Raw genomic sequence first — 14,509 nt, 5'->3', positions numbered from 1 at the left:
GTTAAGTTAATGGTCAACGATGGCAGCCCTCTTCTTACATTACCAGGAGGTAATTCTCTCTGCCAGGTGCTCTGTTCTTGGCTAGGGACCCAGCCAGTTTGGGACTGAAATGTGATTTCAAGAGGGGCCTGGTTACTCAGAATTCCACTATCTTTCATCCCCAGACTGAGGAAGCTGATGAAGAGAAGGGAGGGAGACAGTAAGAGCCATTTCTTAGAACTGCATTCAACTCCCTGTGAGAGCGAGCTTAAGACAAGGGAAGGTAAAGAGGAGCACTCAGGCCAACCCCGGGCCTATCACAGCTGGATCTCTCCATCAGGACATGGGGAATAAAGCGATCCCAATGGACACCACTGTGTTTCCTCTGTGAGATCTTGATTAAGGAAAGGGGGTGGTATTGTCCACAGAAAAGGTCGCCTATTCCCCTGCAGTTCCCCTAAGAATCAGACAAGAGAATGTGAGCAAACAAAGGTGGTTTCAGTCCCGGCTCTTTCTGAAGTCCTCCGCTGGAATATGATCATCTTGGCAGGCTTCCCTTTCTCTCTCAGTCTCCTCTGTTCCTGTTTCCTTGGCTTCTTTCCTTTACTCTTCTGTGCCCTCATCTTTCTTTTGTTATGGGAGCGGGGAGCGTGCAATAACTTTGTATGAAACAGCCCAGTGCTATTTACACACAGAAACTTAGAGAATTATCTCTCTTTTAAATTCCTTCCCTCAGTACTTTTATTGAGTTAACATCAAGTTCAGTTCCAAATGGCTACATGTGTATGGTGTATGATGAGATGGTTGTAATGGTAACTATTTCCTTTTTACCTTAGATAAAAGGGATCTGATTTAAACCATTAATGAGATTCAAATTACTTTTCCTTCTGTCTCACTGTCTCTGAGATAAAATACTTCAGTGAAAAACCATCACTTAAACACAATGCAAAGAATTCAATGTAGTTTACAAGACTGAAGAATGGAGGAAACTATCACAAAAAGGTTTATGTTCTAGTATATTTGAGAAATTCCAAGTCAACTAGTTCTTTTAAGGGAGCTCAGCAGAGTCTGTGTGATGTTGGCAAACTCTCTGAATGCCAGGTAGAAACAGCACTGCTTTGAATTTCTTATACTAACCTAATCTCCCCCCGCCCCCCAGGGTATTGTAGTGGTTGTATTTCTTCAAGCATTCCTTGAGAAATGCTAGTCATATTTATGGGACACAAGCGTTCTCACTGGTAAGAGGCAGTTGTGTCCACTTAGCACATTAAATGTGTCCTCCAATGCACATTCCTTCATTAAACAGATAGTCTTAGGTCTCTAGACTACTGTCCTTTTGTTCTGAGTTAGAATATTGATAAAATAGCCTCAAATCCCTCTGAGTTACTCTACACCGTGTGTGTGTGTGTGTGTGGGGGGGGGGGGGGTTCTTTTCCTATTTCTCCACTTCCCAAAGATTAAGACTGGCTAGCCCTGAGACAAGCCGGTGAAGAAACGGGAGAGTTGTTGCTCCTTTGCCCTGGTTCTGACACATGATCCCAAATGGCAGCACCTATTTCATCTACAACAGGACAGAAGAGCACTTAGAGCAGATGTTTCAGAAGACATGATCGAATACAGAGGACAGAGAGGAGACTTCTCACTGAGTGGCTGTACCAGGGAGCTGGGTAGATGTAGACTAATAAAGCACCATACTTGATTGTGAAAATTAGACTGAGTCTTGAGAGGAATGAATGTTTAGGCCTCATTGACAACTGCCTCATTGCATACTTACAAATACTTCAGACCACAATAAGTAAGCTGCAACATTGGTGAGAAATGCCAAGAAAAATCTTCACGTGTGGGCTGAGGAAATGGCTCTGTGGGTAAAATGCTTGCCATGCAGATATGAAAACCTGAATTTGGATTCTCAACAGACATGTCAAAAAAGGCCAGCACGTGTCAGAAACTGGGTGGGAATGGAGATGGAATGATCCTTACAGCTCTCTGGCCAGCTAGTTGGCCTAAAACATTGAGCTCCAGCTTTAGTGAGAGGTCCTGTATAATAATTTACAAAAAGAAGGTAAAGAGCTAACAAAAGTAACTAGGCCTCCACTAGCCTCTGCAAGCATGAACACACATGTGCACATACAAGCACCCCACAGGTACACATGCACACAATGGAAGGTAACACAAACTAAATATGAAAATATGCATTTAAAAGAAAAGTCTCAAGAAATATGCTGAAGAACTAACAACTGCTACTGAAACATGAACGAGGCGCTTCAAAGGACAAAAGAGCTGGAAAACACACTGGGCCATAACAAGGACACACATGAGGCGTCAGTTGGGCAGGGCTTCAGGTGGATCCTAGAGGAGCCTACAATAATTCTAACTGAACCACACTTACATTATTCTGTCACAGCATGTTGGCTGCAGGGGTACTGGCATGGAGGAATTTCAAGAATCTAGTGGTAAAACAAAGCTACTGTAAAAATAGCCATGGACCTCATAAAAAGAGCTGAGAGGTCCCCCATGCTGAGGAATTAGGAAGTAAAGATAACACTAGCCAGACACTCTTCAGGCCTGGCACTATAGTATAGGGAGGAGAGAATGTTAGTAGATGTCACAGCAGAGAGGAGAAGGAGTAAGAATGGGTATGGCAGCCCAGAGACACATTTGTAAGAAGACTGAACTCACACTAAGTCTAAAGAAAAAGCATAACACACTACAGAAAAATTACTCTCAACAAATAAACAGCATGTCTTTAATATTATACAATATCATCCAATTACCTTAAAAAGTTTGAAAATGAAGCTTAATGAGGAGCAAGGCATGTGACTGATCCTAAAAGGATTCCAAAACACCTTCCTGTGGTATGAAAGCTCCCTGGCTATTTGTACATTCTGAGTAGAGTGAGCAGCTACCAAAAAGAAATTAGATTAAAATGTACTGTATGAGACACCTTGGTGGGCCAAGCTTAAGTTTGCTGCCTTTGTGGGGACTCACAGCTGCTCGGGCAGTTAGTTGTTAAGTTTCTGCTTTTAAAAATCTGTCATGTGGAGAAAAGCAAAAGTCGGGGGGCATGTCTTTTCCTGCATCTGAAAGCGCTCATCAGCCACCTTCCCACTCTTTCTCAGCTTAGACCCTAGAGAGGAAGGCCTGCAGACCTGGCAGCTGGCATCCTATCAACAGCTGGCATCAAGATTTCTGGTAGTCTTCCAAGGGCTTAGCTTGCTCTGGCAAGACATACTTCAGTCTTATGCCTCTCACACTCTTGTGTCCTGTAAGTTTGCAGGCAATTATAATCCATAAATGTAAACTTTGCATAAATAACATCAAGACAATTCACGGTTCCTCTTGTTTATTAATGTCTTCATGCATTTAAGATATGAGCATTATAGCACATGGGAGTAACTGTCCAATATACCATTCTCATGAGCAAGGATTGCTTAATATCCCTAGAAACTGCTTATCCTTACAATAAGGATGTCATGGCTATGTCCTAATCACTAATAGCGTGTGCCTAGAGGACTGCAGAGCAGATAAACACTGATGGACCCTAAGCTACTCTCCTCTGAGCAACATGAAACTTCCCATTTCCACCCCTCCACAAGCAACCTTTCTCTCAGAATTAAGAGCTCTGGGAAGAGATGGTCAACTCTGGACAACACCAGGCGATCGATAAAGTGCAGTCATCTTTCTGTCAGAGGCTGTGCCCCCTTCCTCAACAATCCTCAAGACTCTGGGCTTCAGGTTTATCTCCACGAAAGGAGGAATTGGGAATGAATAACAACAGGTTTAAGTGTTTTCAAAAACCATTTTCAAGGAGTTGACTCATTTCCTAGGATTTCAGGTACTGTTCAATGAAATTAAGTGGCACTTTATTTCAAACCACTGGTTTGGCTTCGAGTTTCAGGATGAGCTGTAGGAGCATAGATTTTCTTGTTGGAGTTAAAGTGAATTCAAAGGAGCTGAAATGCAGTAAGGTCAGAAAGATCTGAGAAGGAAGGGTAGGTTTTATAGTTGGGAAAAAAAAACCCTGCTGTTAAGACTTGTAAACTCCACTCACGGCATCATCCAGTAGGTTCCCAGTACTCTTCTTTCCTGAAGACTTGGATGAAGGAGAAGGCGAAGGAGACGGGGCAGAAAGTGTCTCTTCTTGTTCAATTTCTTTTTCCAGCTTTATCAGACCAGGAGGCTCCACACCATACCTTTCAAGAACATGACACTGTTATCACACACACATTACAGCAATATAACAGCCGTCCAATATCTGGGATTTTGAGTTCCATAAACTATTGCCTTTTCACAATGGCATGAACTCGCTGACACTGAAATGGGATTAGCATTTGTGAATTCTTGGAGCAGGTGAAAAAACATGTAACTGCTGTGTGTGAGTGCATATGCATGGAGGTACATGATGCAAACATACTCAATGTTTCTGTCTCAGCAACATGAATACCCACAGGGAATTTATCTTGAACTTTTTCTGTAATAGAATTGACAATATTAGTACTATAATGAAAGTCTTACTTAAAATATGTTTGTTAATGATAAAACAGAGGGTTGATATCAAAATTAAAATATCAGAACACTATTAAGAAAAAGAAGTAACTGATTCTACAAGAGAGATTCATTATGAGCTGCTCAGTTCTTACACAGTGGGAACAATGCTTATGGTTGCACCATAGCACAAGCTAAGCCCCACAGAACAGCACAATGAAAGCACAAGCATTAGTACAGGGAGAGGACACAAGAAGAACTCAGAACAACAATATATAAAAGGTCTGAAAACTGCACATGCTCAGGAGACTTGGAGATAGAGGAGGAGGGATGGATGGGCAAGAGAGAACATGATTGTGGATGTCATCATTGTATCTCCTACAATCAGATTTTCCTTAACTAAAACTTAAAGATGTACTGAGTTTTATAGGTTCCTATCAACTGTGCTTAGTAGGAGATACCACAAAGATAATTCTAGAACTTGACAACTATGAGGTATTTAGAAAATAATCTAGGCATACACTTATTAATGGAAAGATGAATGTCTGCAGAAGACCGAGTCTCAAATACGGGCTTCTGTTGTCAGTTTGTCTACACTTTCTGATCAGATGATTATTTATTATAAAGGATAGAAAATACCACTTGGTGATTAAAAGGTGGTTGTGAACCAAGTGTGGAAGCACACACCTGTGATCCCAGCACTTGGGAGACAGAAGCATGAAGACGTTAAGTTTGTGGCCAGTCTAGACTAGTTGGAGAGACCTTATCTCTAGACAAAACAAGAGAAACCAAACAGTAGGTTGTAGATGAGATATGATTCAAATAGTCTATGGGCAGGGACAAAATGCTGACACTGTGCTTACTACTTTTGGTTGAGCACTGTGTCAATTCAGCAGCCAGTGGAAACCTTGTGTGTGTCCTCCTGCTGGACTCCATTTCTTTAACAGATGCCATTGCACCCAAGTGCAGTGCAAATTTCTAGGGAGGCAGTTTTCCTCCTGGTGATGCTTTGTTCTGACAAAGGGGGTCCAGTTGGGTCAGTTCCTGGCCTCTTGGCTCATTACCCACTCTTTCCTTGGAGATGAAAGGACATTTTATGTTGATCAGGCTTGACTTGGTTTACACCTCTAGGAAGAAGGACGCAAGTCCCAAACTGCTTTATCCTTGCTGATGGCCTGATTCTAGAGTTCAGTCATAGGCACTCAGTAGGCCTGGTAACTTGGGCCTTTTCAGTCATAAAGCAAACACTTGATATTTCATCTGCCCCCCTTTTTATTTTCTTTTTTTTCTCAGAATTTGGATAGTGAGAAGGGTTCTGTGTATCACATGTCTTTTGTGAGCTGCAATGCTTATGTAAGAATCCAGTACAAACAGCTTAACGTGTCACAACAGCCTCTAATCTATTAAGTAATTTCTGTTCCATAATGAGAAAATGGTTGCTATAAAGATCTAGTCACCACATTTCATACTCCTAACCTTTTGTACTTATAAAACAATCAATGAATTGTTACAAGACACTTGGTACACTACACACTCTATCGTGGTAGAGAACACCACACCTGATTCACAACAACCTCAGCTTTGCTACTGACAGGCCAGAGGGACTTTGGAAGACCACACTCTTAACTGCTCTAGACATCTGTGGATTCTTAGCTCCATCAAGGTATAAATCTTGCCTGTGTTGAATGTGCTCAAGAGAATAATATAAAACCTGAAGGAATCCAAGACACTGTGATCACAGCCAACTCTGTGTCAATTATAAGTGGAAACGTCATATTTGAAAATGTAAGTTAAATAGATTGGAAAATATTTCATTTTTAACTGAAGGTGGGTGAAGGCTGCCTCCTAAGAATAAGATGAATACACTTTGTCTTAAAAATAAAACAATAGCAAATATGCTATTAGAGTGGTAACAGGTTCAACTCATGTCTAACACAAAACAAACAGGTCGGTTTGAATAAAACTAGTAAGAGACTCATGCATGGAAAATGTTTCCTTGGAGATTCTTTACCTGGGAAAGCTGAAAACTAGCTGTGTCACTGACACAGAGAGTCGGCACTGAGCCTAGAATTGCTGCTTACAATGGCGTTTGAGTTCTTCAAGCTGCTCAGGGTAAAGTCAGCCAGTACTGGCATGGACGCTGGAATATGATTCATTGGCTTCCTGTCAGTTGGAAGGGGTCAGAAGGCTGTAAATCATGACGCATCTTCAAGGATGGAGACTTGCACCTGCAAGCCAACTTAGTCATCAAATGCATTTTTCTGTTCTTCAAAACGATACCTTGGTTTAGTATCAGTGATAACTTCTATACCTCTTCACAAGTCCATTCTTTCTATAAGGTTTTCACAAATTAATATTTCCCCTTCTTTCCAAGAATATTGTGTTAGAACTTTGGAGGTAAGGGGGTTTCCTTTTCTCAACCCCAATAGGGATCCAACTGGAGTCATCAAGAAAGCTGAATTCACCAAAGCTAAGTCCTGATTCCAGCAGAGCCCAGAAATATAGATATAGTATAAATACTGGGAGGCTGGATACTTACTTTCATTTCATTAAAAAGTAACAAGTTGGGGAGTCTTGGGATTGGTGATTGTATGGGGAGAATATAGGAGTGGGTCTTTCATTTTTCTGGCACAGGATGTGGTATTTGGGATTAAGCTAACAAAATTAATACACTACCAAACTCATTCCTGCCCTAGAAAATATATTCAAACTATTTAGTAGACTGTACTTTCCAACAAAAGACATCTGTGTTCCATTGTAGTAGGGTCGGGGGACAAATTTTATAGACTAATGAAACTCCCTCTGTCTAAGGCATGTAACAGATGGTTTATAGATTCTTGCCAGATAATTTTGCCCCATTTTCCCTATTTTAAGGCAATGTAAACTTAGATTTAGATGTGGAAAATGCCCGAGCCATGGGAAAGGACACATAAACCCCTAGCAGTCCTTGCAGGTCCTCCAAGTGAGTCAAGTAGTGATCTTAACACAGGATCACTTTTCTTTATTAGACCGTGAATGAAAATAAAATTAAAGAAAATGTTCTCAAATATTTCCTTTGAATAGTTATAAAGTTGTTCTGGATCAAGGGAGCACCCAAAGTCATGAGATGATGTGGTGTGCTGCTGACACCCACCCTTACCACCACACTACCATCTCAGAAGCTGTCATTTTCATGATGAACAACCTCAATCCTGCAGTCTGAAAAGATGTTTAAATCATAGTCATTTATTTCTTCATTTTGTAGAATTAATACTAAAATATTGGCCAAAAGAATCTTTTGATCTTGTTGAGTTGGTGTGGTCAATGTCAAGTTTCTTGCATTCAGAAATGTATATTTTTCTGAACACTAGCAGAGAAATTTGAACATCCAACAATGACAGCTCTGTATAGTTAAAAACTAAAACCTTTTGCCATGAGAACAAAAGTACCATCACCACCCCAGAGCCCAGACTGGCTCCAGCTCTTGAATGAGTTCTGCTGAGGGTCTCCAGGTGGAAGAACAGAACAGCGGCTCTGGAACACTCCCAGAAGCATTTATCTGGTAATGGTGGTGCTTTTAGGAGCATACATGTGAGATCTGCAGGTACCATGTAGAGTGGAGTATAAGAAGGCATCCCCTTTCAGTGCAAACAGCAGACAACTCAAGGGACTTGAGGAATTTTGGTAAGATCAAAGGCATCCTTATAGGAGAGGATGAATGTGGTTTCTGAGTGTGCTCTGCAAGTCATTCATACCATGGGCTGAAGCTGCTCAGCTGCGCTCATCTGTGTGATCTCCAGCAGTGGCCCCCCTGGGAGGGGGGGAGGGAGGAGGGAGTGACTTCAAGCATTTAAATCTAGATCTAAACCCGAGACAGAGTTTATATGTGAAATGAGACTAGCGGGGGGTGGGGAGCATCTTTCCTTCATGCCATCCTACTTCAGAAGCCTCCAGTAAAACCAAACAAATAGCTCAGATGTGTTTAGAAACAAATAGGGATTTTTACTTGAACACCAGTTTATCTGACTGGCATCCATTTAATTGTTTAAGGTAACAGCAAGAGGAGTGCACTACCCCATTTTCTTTTGTACTGAAAAGCATATACTGCTTCACAAGGCCCACTCACCTGAAGGAGACAGAAATACAATCTATAATATCGCAATGACGAGGTGATCCTAATGTCAACTCTGCCATGAGATACTGACTTCGATGGTGTACTTTCTGGAATAAATTCAGCCTTTATCTTCACACGCATGGTCATAAAATGTGGGTATGTACAGAGCAGTACAGAATAACCACTGCCTTAACTATCTGTGCTGAGCTTTAGATGTAGCTCAGCACACAGTGTTTGCTCGACATGCCAAAGCCCTGGGGTGGGTCCCCAGCACCCTGTGCTCCTCATGTGGGGGTACATGCCTAGGATCCTAGAGCTGGGAAAGTAGAGTGGGACACCAGGGTCGCTCTCCACTCTACAAAGAGTGGGAGGCCAGCCTGGCCTACAGGGGACCCAGTTTCAAAATAAACTAATTGACTAATTAATTAATTAATTATATCAAAGGGGAAACTCTTCATATGACATTGTACATTGAAATTGAGAAAAATTATTCTCTTTGTTAACCAAGATCTGCATTAATGTTACATGCCTATGTCAAAGGTAATTGATGTCAGGTCTAAAGCTGGTGAAGGACAAGCTTCACCTTTGGTGTGGTAGCCATAACTAGAATTCTTTCTGAATTAAGTAGTCATTTAGTGAAAAATAGCTTTGAAATAAAACTTTTAAAGCAGGAAAATAACTATCAGTAGATGAGGGATGTAACAGCCCCAGCTACTGCGTGGAGGCAGTCTTCCTGTGGTTACTCTCAATTCTAAAACTTGACATCTAACGAATCCATTTGGACTGTTTCAGCACAAGGTAGAATCTGGCATCTTTCTCATATTTATCCACATAATTATATCACAAAGTGTTTTCTTAATAAAACTTCTAGATTCTCTGAATTCCTTCTAGTTGTGTAGCTCTGAGGTAGCTGTGGATTGATTATGCCTTTTCTTAGTGTCTGTTGCTTCTAGGGGAGAAGGTTGTCTCTCTAGTCCACTCCTCCAGCTTGGGCAGTAAGTCCAAAGCTAGTGGAGGAGGCTTGTCTCTGTAAGTAGCAGTTACCTTTGACCTATGTCCTCTTCTACCCAGTTCAAGGATGCCGCAGAACCCAAGAGGCTTGGCATTCTGACTGGCCAATGGATGCAAGCTTGGACTGTGTCTAGAAGGTAGATCCCTGAGTGTCACCCAAAGCCTGAGGACAGTTATCTGGAAGTGGTTTGGGGCTAGGGAAATCTTCAAATAGTTCATTTTTTCCTTGTTGGGAAACATATAGTAATATTAACTTTAATTGAAAATTTTGAATCAATCTTTTTCACTATAATTACTGAGATAAAGTAAAAAAAAAACCATATCTTGCATAATTCTCCAAAAATTTATTGGCTATGGTGATTTAAAGACCTGGGGATTACTTATGACTATTAAAAAAAGGATATGTTCACTGGCAGTGTTTGTTAATGGGCTACAGTTTTACAATGTAAAAACTTGGTGTTTTCTTTCCCCTAATTTTCTACATAAATTCTCCATCTAACCTCACCTATCGCTATCTCTTACTCTGTTTTACTGGCTCATGTGATCTCAACACCTACATGCACATAGTGCACATACAGACAAGCAATACAAACATAACTAAAAATAAATGCATAAGCTTTAAAGGCACAGAGGATTACATTCCATGCTCCATCAAGATATGAAAGGAAATGGATTTACTTAAAAGGTATCAATGACAGCTTAGGCAAAGACTGTCCTGGCCACATGACTGCAGTATGGAGAATACTAGAGGTGTACGTTTAATTTTAACTATGGCTTTCGAGACGATCCAAGCAATTCCACTTGTGAAATGGTTTCTTCGAATCCAGCTTGACTTTTAGTAATGAGAAGTCAGCATGCTTTTGTTCCCTGAGGTTGAGATGTGTCTGTGCCTTGACATGATAGAGGAGGTCTTACCTACCTGGCTGCAATCCGGCCAAGCTCTAGCAAACAGAGACACACTTCTCGGGGCTGCTTGTGCAGAACTGGAAGACAAGACAGACAGAAGCCTTTACGATGGAAAAGACTGGAAAGTACCTATGGGTGACAAGATTGTCAATGTCCCTCCTGTGGCCCTCACAGTCAGAGATGAGCTGCATCTCATTCTGGCACTTGTAAGACTCATCCCCAACCCTCAGCTAAAGATGCAAAGTACTTTCTGAAACTCCACCTACCCTGTGTCCCAAACCCCACTGGTCCAATGAACTCTCACTATAAAAACATTGTCTTCAATTAGTTAATATTAGTAGGTCCATACTGGATACACATGTAGCAGTAACCATGATATAAGAAAATTAAACATACCACACGAAAAACTATGTAGCAAGGATTGAATTTTTGAATGTATTGGGTAAATTCCTGATTCTTACATCAAATTGAATTAATTAGGGTAAAAATTTATAAACAACACTTCTTTGTTCACCTCCAAATAAAGGCAGATGCCAAAGGGGACCTCCAACTTGATGTTCCTTCCTAATCAACAAGTGATACGTTAGAAAGAAACACACCCACTGACCAGATTCTTAAGACGTGTGAGTATAACAAGGGCCCATCAGCCTTCATGAGTTTCTCTTTCTGTATTATATGACAGTATTACATAGTAATACATCCATATTCTGTGACTAGGCTTGGGCAGTTCAGCAATACAGACAATACATACTTGCATTTCTGAGCCCACAAGAAAAGTGCATGTTGCTTTTTCTACCTTCCTAAGCAAAATTGGGGCATTTAAAAAATGTTATATTCAACATTGAATAAAAGAAATAATGTAACAAAGTTTTTCATGGAGAAAAGTCTTCACAAGGTTATTATTCTATTAAAACAATATATATTGATAATAAAAATAACAATCTTGCTCTAACTCACAGAGCTAGAATTTTATAACAATTCCATCCCACTATTTCTCTATTTACCTAATCTAAATATTCTAATTTCTTGTGTCCTCTCATTATGTAACAGGAATATTTAGTCCAAAGAAAACAACAGGATTTGTTTGGCGTAGATAAGAATATTAAATATATTTGTATTTGGACTATTAAAATTGTGATTCCGTTTGGCTTAAATGGACTTCAAATTAAGTATTAAAATTAAAAATACCACTTTTAAACTTAAGAAAAAACTCATCAGAAATGCTTACTGAAAACATAATTGATCATAGAAAACCTGAAACAAAAAAAATATTCCCATTCCCAATAAGCAAAAGTTAGTTTTAGTTGACCAATGGAGAACTGTCACAAAACATAACTAGGGGAGCCTTGAATAGTTTCTAGTTAAATAGAGAGTCTTTAAATGAATATATTACAGCTTCCAAGTGCAAATGTGCCAGCTGCCTGTGGCTAGGATGACAGCCACCACATGAGGCCTAACATGTTCAATCAACTTCAGTGAAGTTATTTGGAGAATGTGACGTTGTGCCAATAGCAGTGTCAAACGGAACAATAACAGATATCACAGAGACAGAAGCAAAACACTAAGGTCAGTCTAAGACATCAATTTCTTCAGAATCTCGCTTTTTAAAATGTGGCACTAAAATAACAAGAGCAAGAGCAAACGAAAGTGAGGGAAGGAAGACATAGAGCCCTGATGATACCCCATCTTCCATCAAACCTGGGCAAACGACATCAAAATACCAGCGGCAGCAGAAGTGTGAACTCACAGGCAGTGACTAACTCTAAAAATGCAACACCGGACATGACTGTCGTGATGCTTAAGGAGCTCGGCATTCCGATGACGTGGTGTGCGCCCGTGTGAAAACAGGAATAGTACACAGAGAACAAAATTTGTTTTGAAGAGGTCAAATGATGGGGATAACGTGAGAAATTTGATGTGAAGGATGCATCCCCATTATGCACCTCTTCCTCACTTGTCAAAATAAAACATTTTGCATGTCACACTCAAACGCTGACTCCATGTGGACAGGTAAGGAAATCAGTTGACAAAGTGGAGTGAGTTCAGGGCTCCCATCATCGTCTTTATGGAACTGGCCCAGAGACTAATGGAAACAATGCTCTCTGAGATGGTTGAGGAGGGTGGGAGAAGGGGATCAATGATAACAGGGAAGGATAGTCAGATACACATGTGTGAGTGCCAATAAAATCCATAACTTGTCTGCAAACTTAAAAGTTAATGTAACACAGGATGGCATTTCTTGGGAGGAATTTCACAGAAAGACTGGGTTTTAAGCTGAAGTTTTCATGGAATTATTATCCTTTATAGAGCAATAGTAAAATCACTTCAAACTTTTAGGGATATAAATTATTGTCTTCTGTCGTAGTGGCCTTCTGAATATTGACTAGACTCTGCCTAAAATGGCCCAAAACAAAACAAAACCAAGAACAAACAAACAAAAACACAAGCAGACAAAGGAAACACAGTGAATGACTTGCGGACCTCATTGAATGTTGAGTTGCACAGTGCAGCAGTCTCACCACATGTGTTAGAACAGTCTCATGATGATGATTACGATAAAAAAGCTAAAAGGACAAAAATGCCTAGCAATTTTTAGAAGTGACATGAATTTAGTTTTTTAGGTAAATGATTATTTAATAAGTAAAAAAAAGTCACTTTCAGCACCCACTGTAAACTTGGATTTAGATGGTAGTATAAGTGTGTGTATTAGACACAGGAGGCAACCTTGACTTTTCACACCGCAGCAGCTCTACAGGGAACACACGGAATGAAAGAGGGCTATGGATGTATATCCACGCTGAAAGGTGTGGGTATGAGTGTGAGGCCTCAGGGGTATTAGCTGTGTTATATGGGGAAGTAATTCTGTAAGTTCTCACCTCGCTAAGGAAAAGCAACATTGCCTATCTCATAACATCTCTGTGGTGACCAAGTAAAATAATACAGTGTTGCACATAGTACTTAGCACACAAGAAACACTGAAGACAGCTCTCCTCTTCATTATTACATTTTTTGTTGTTATTAATTATTTGTCTAGGAAGATTATCTTCATTTGTTTGAGTCAATTAACATTAATCCACTTTTGTTTGTTCCTGTGATCATTTTATTGTGCCCCTGTAGTGAACCAGTTATTACATTCAGTGTTAAAAAAATATTCTAGAATTTTTTTTTAAAGTATGGTTGGGAAATGCTAATTTACAGCATTCTATGACAACCAGTATTTTTAATTTTATGAGTTGATATAATATATATATTATATAAATATAATAATATATATACATAATACATACTTTGGCTATTACAGTTTTTGGCAGTTATAAGTCTAAGTAATAATTACATTTATACAGAAGTCATGTTTAAGTCCTAAACACCTTGACATTGATTTTCTTAAGAATAAAACAATTCAGTAGAGTCCATTTTCAATAATTGATATGGATATATTAGGTGCATGCTGAGTGTTTTAGGAACCAATGAACTGTATGTCTATCTCTAAGAAAGCTTAGCATGCAGTGTGAGCTAAGGGTTCCTCCCCTGTTACCTGCATTCCCCATTTCAAACATATTTCCTCAGCAGCTTTTCACCAGAAACTCCTACTGAAATTTATAGTCAGAGAGGTTCCCACCACTCTGTCACGGTGACAATCTCGGCCTTTCTTTGCGTTAATGGTAGAAAAAGCAGGATTTCTTGCTGTCTTTTCTCTGAGGGGGGGGGGCTCTTTAAAACAAATAAAACAGCTCTCACTTTGACACTTTGATGGTGATTACTATATGAAAAGGCTGCATCATCAGAGGCTTTTACAGCAAAATACTCAAAGCCTTAAGAAGAAAAAAAAAATAAACACTGAGCTTCCCTAGGAAAAGCAGCCCAGACTGCAACTCAAGATACATGTGAAGCAAGAGTGGCTGTGCAGACCTTTAATCCCAGCACTAAGGAGGCAGAGGCAGGCACATCTCTGTGAGTTCAAGGCCAGCCTGGTCATCTACAGGCCAGCAAGAACTAAGTAATAGTGAGACCCTCCCCTGCCCCCAAGGAAAAAAG

General features: G+C 40.1%; 1 protein-coding gene across 4 annotated transcripts in view; it reads right to left on the bottom strand.

The window, feature by feature from the left end:
* The window catches only part of Gas2 (growth arrest specific 2), a 146,963-nt gene that overhangs the window by 49,077 nt on the left and 83,377 nt on the right, over positions 1-14,509 (bottom strand). For all 4 annotated transcript variants that reach the window (XM_036187928.1, XM_036187946.1, XM_036187937.1 and 1 more), the window contains 2 exons: positions 10,488-10,551; positions 4,031-4,172 (listed from right to left, as the gene is read on the bottom strand). In XM_036187928.1, the coding sequence (XP_036043821.1) occupies positions 4,031-4,172; positions 10,488-10,551 (206 nt within the window). The remainder of the gene's footprint in view (positions 1-4,030; positions 4,173-10,487; positions 10,552-14,509) is intronic.

The sequence above is a fragment of the Onychomys torridus genome, chromosome 1, assembly GCF_903995425.1.
Source record: "Onychomys torridus chromosome 1, mOncTor1.1, whole genome shotgun sequence".
Taxonomy (NCBI): Eukaryota; Metazoa; Chordata; class Mammalia; order Rodentia; family Cricetidae; genus Onychomys; species Onychomys torridus.
This window is presented reverse-complemented; position numbering and strand designations above follow the sequence as displayed.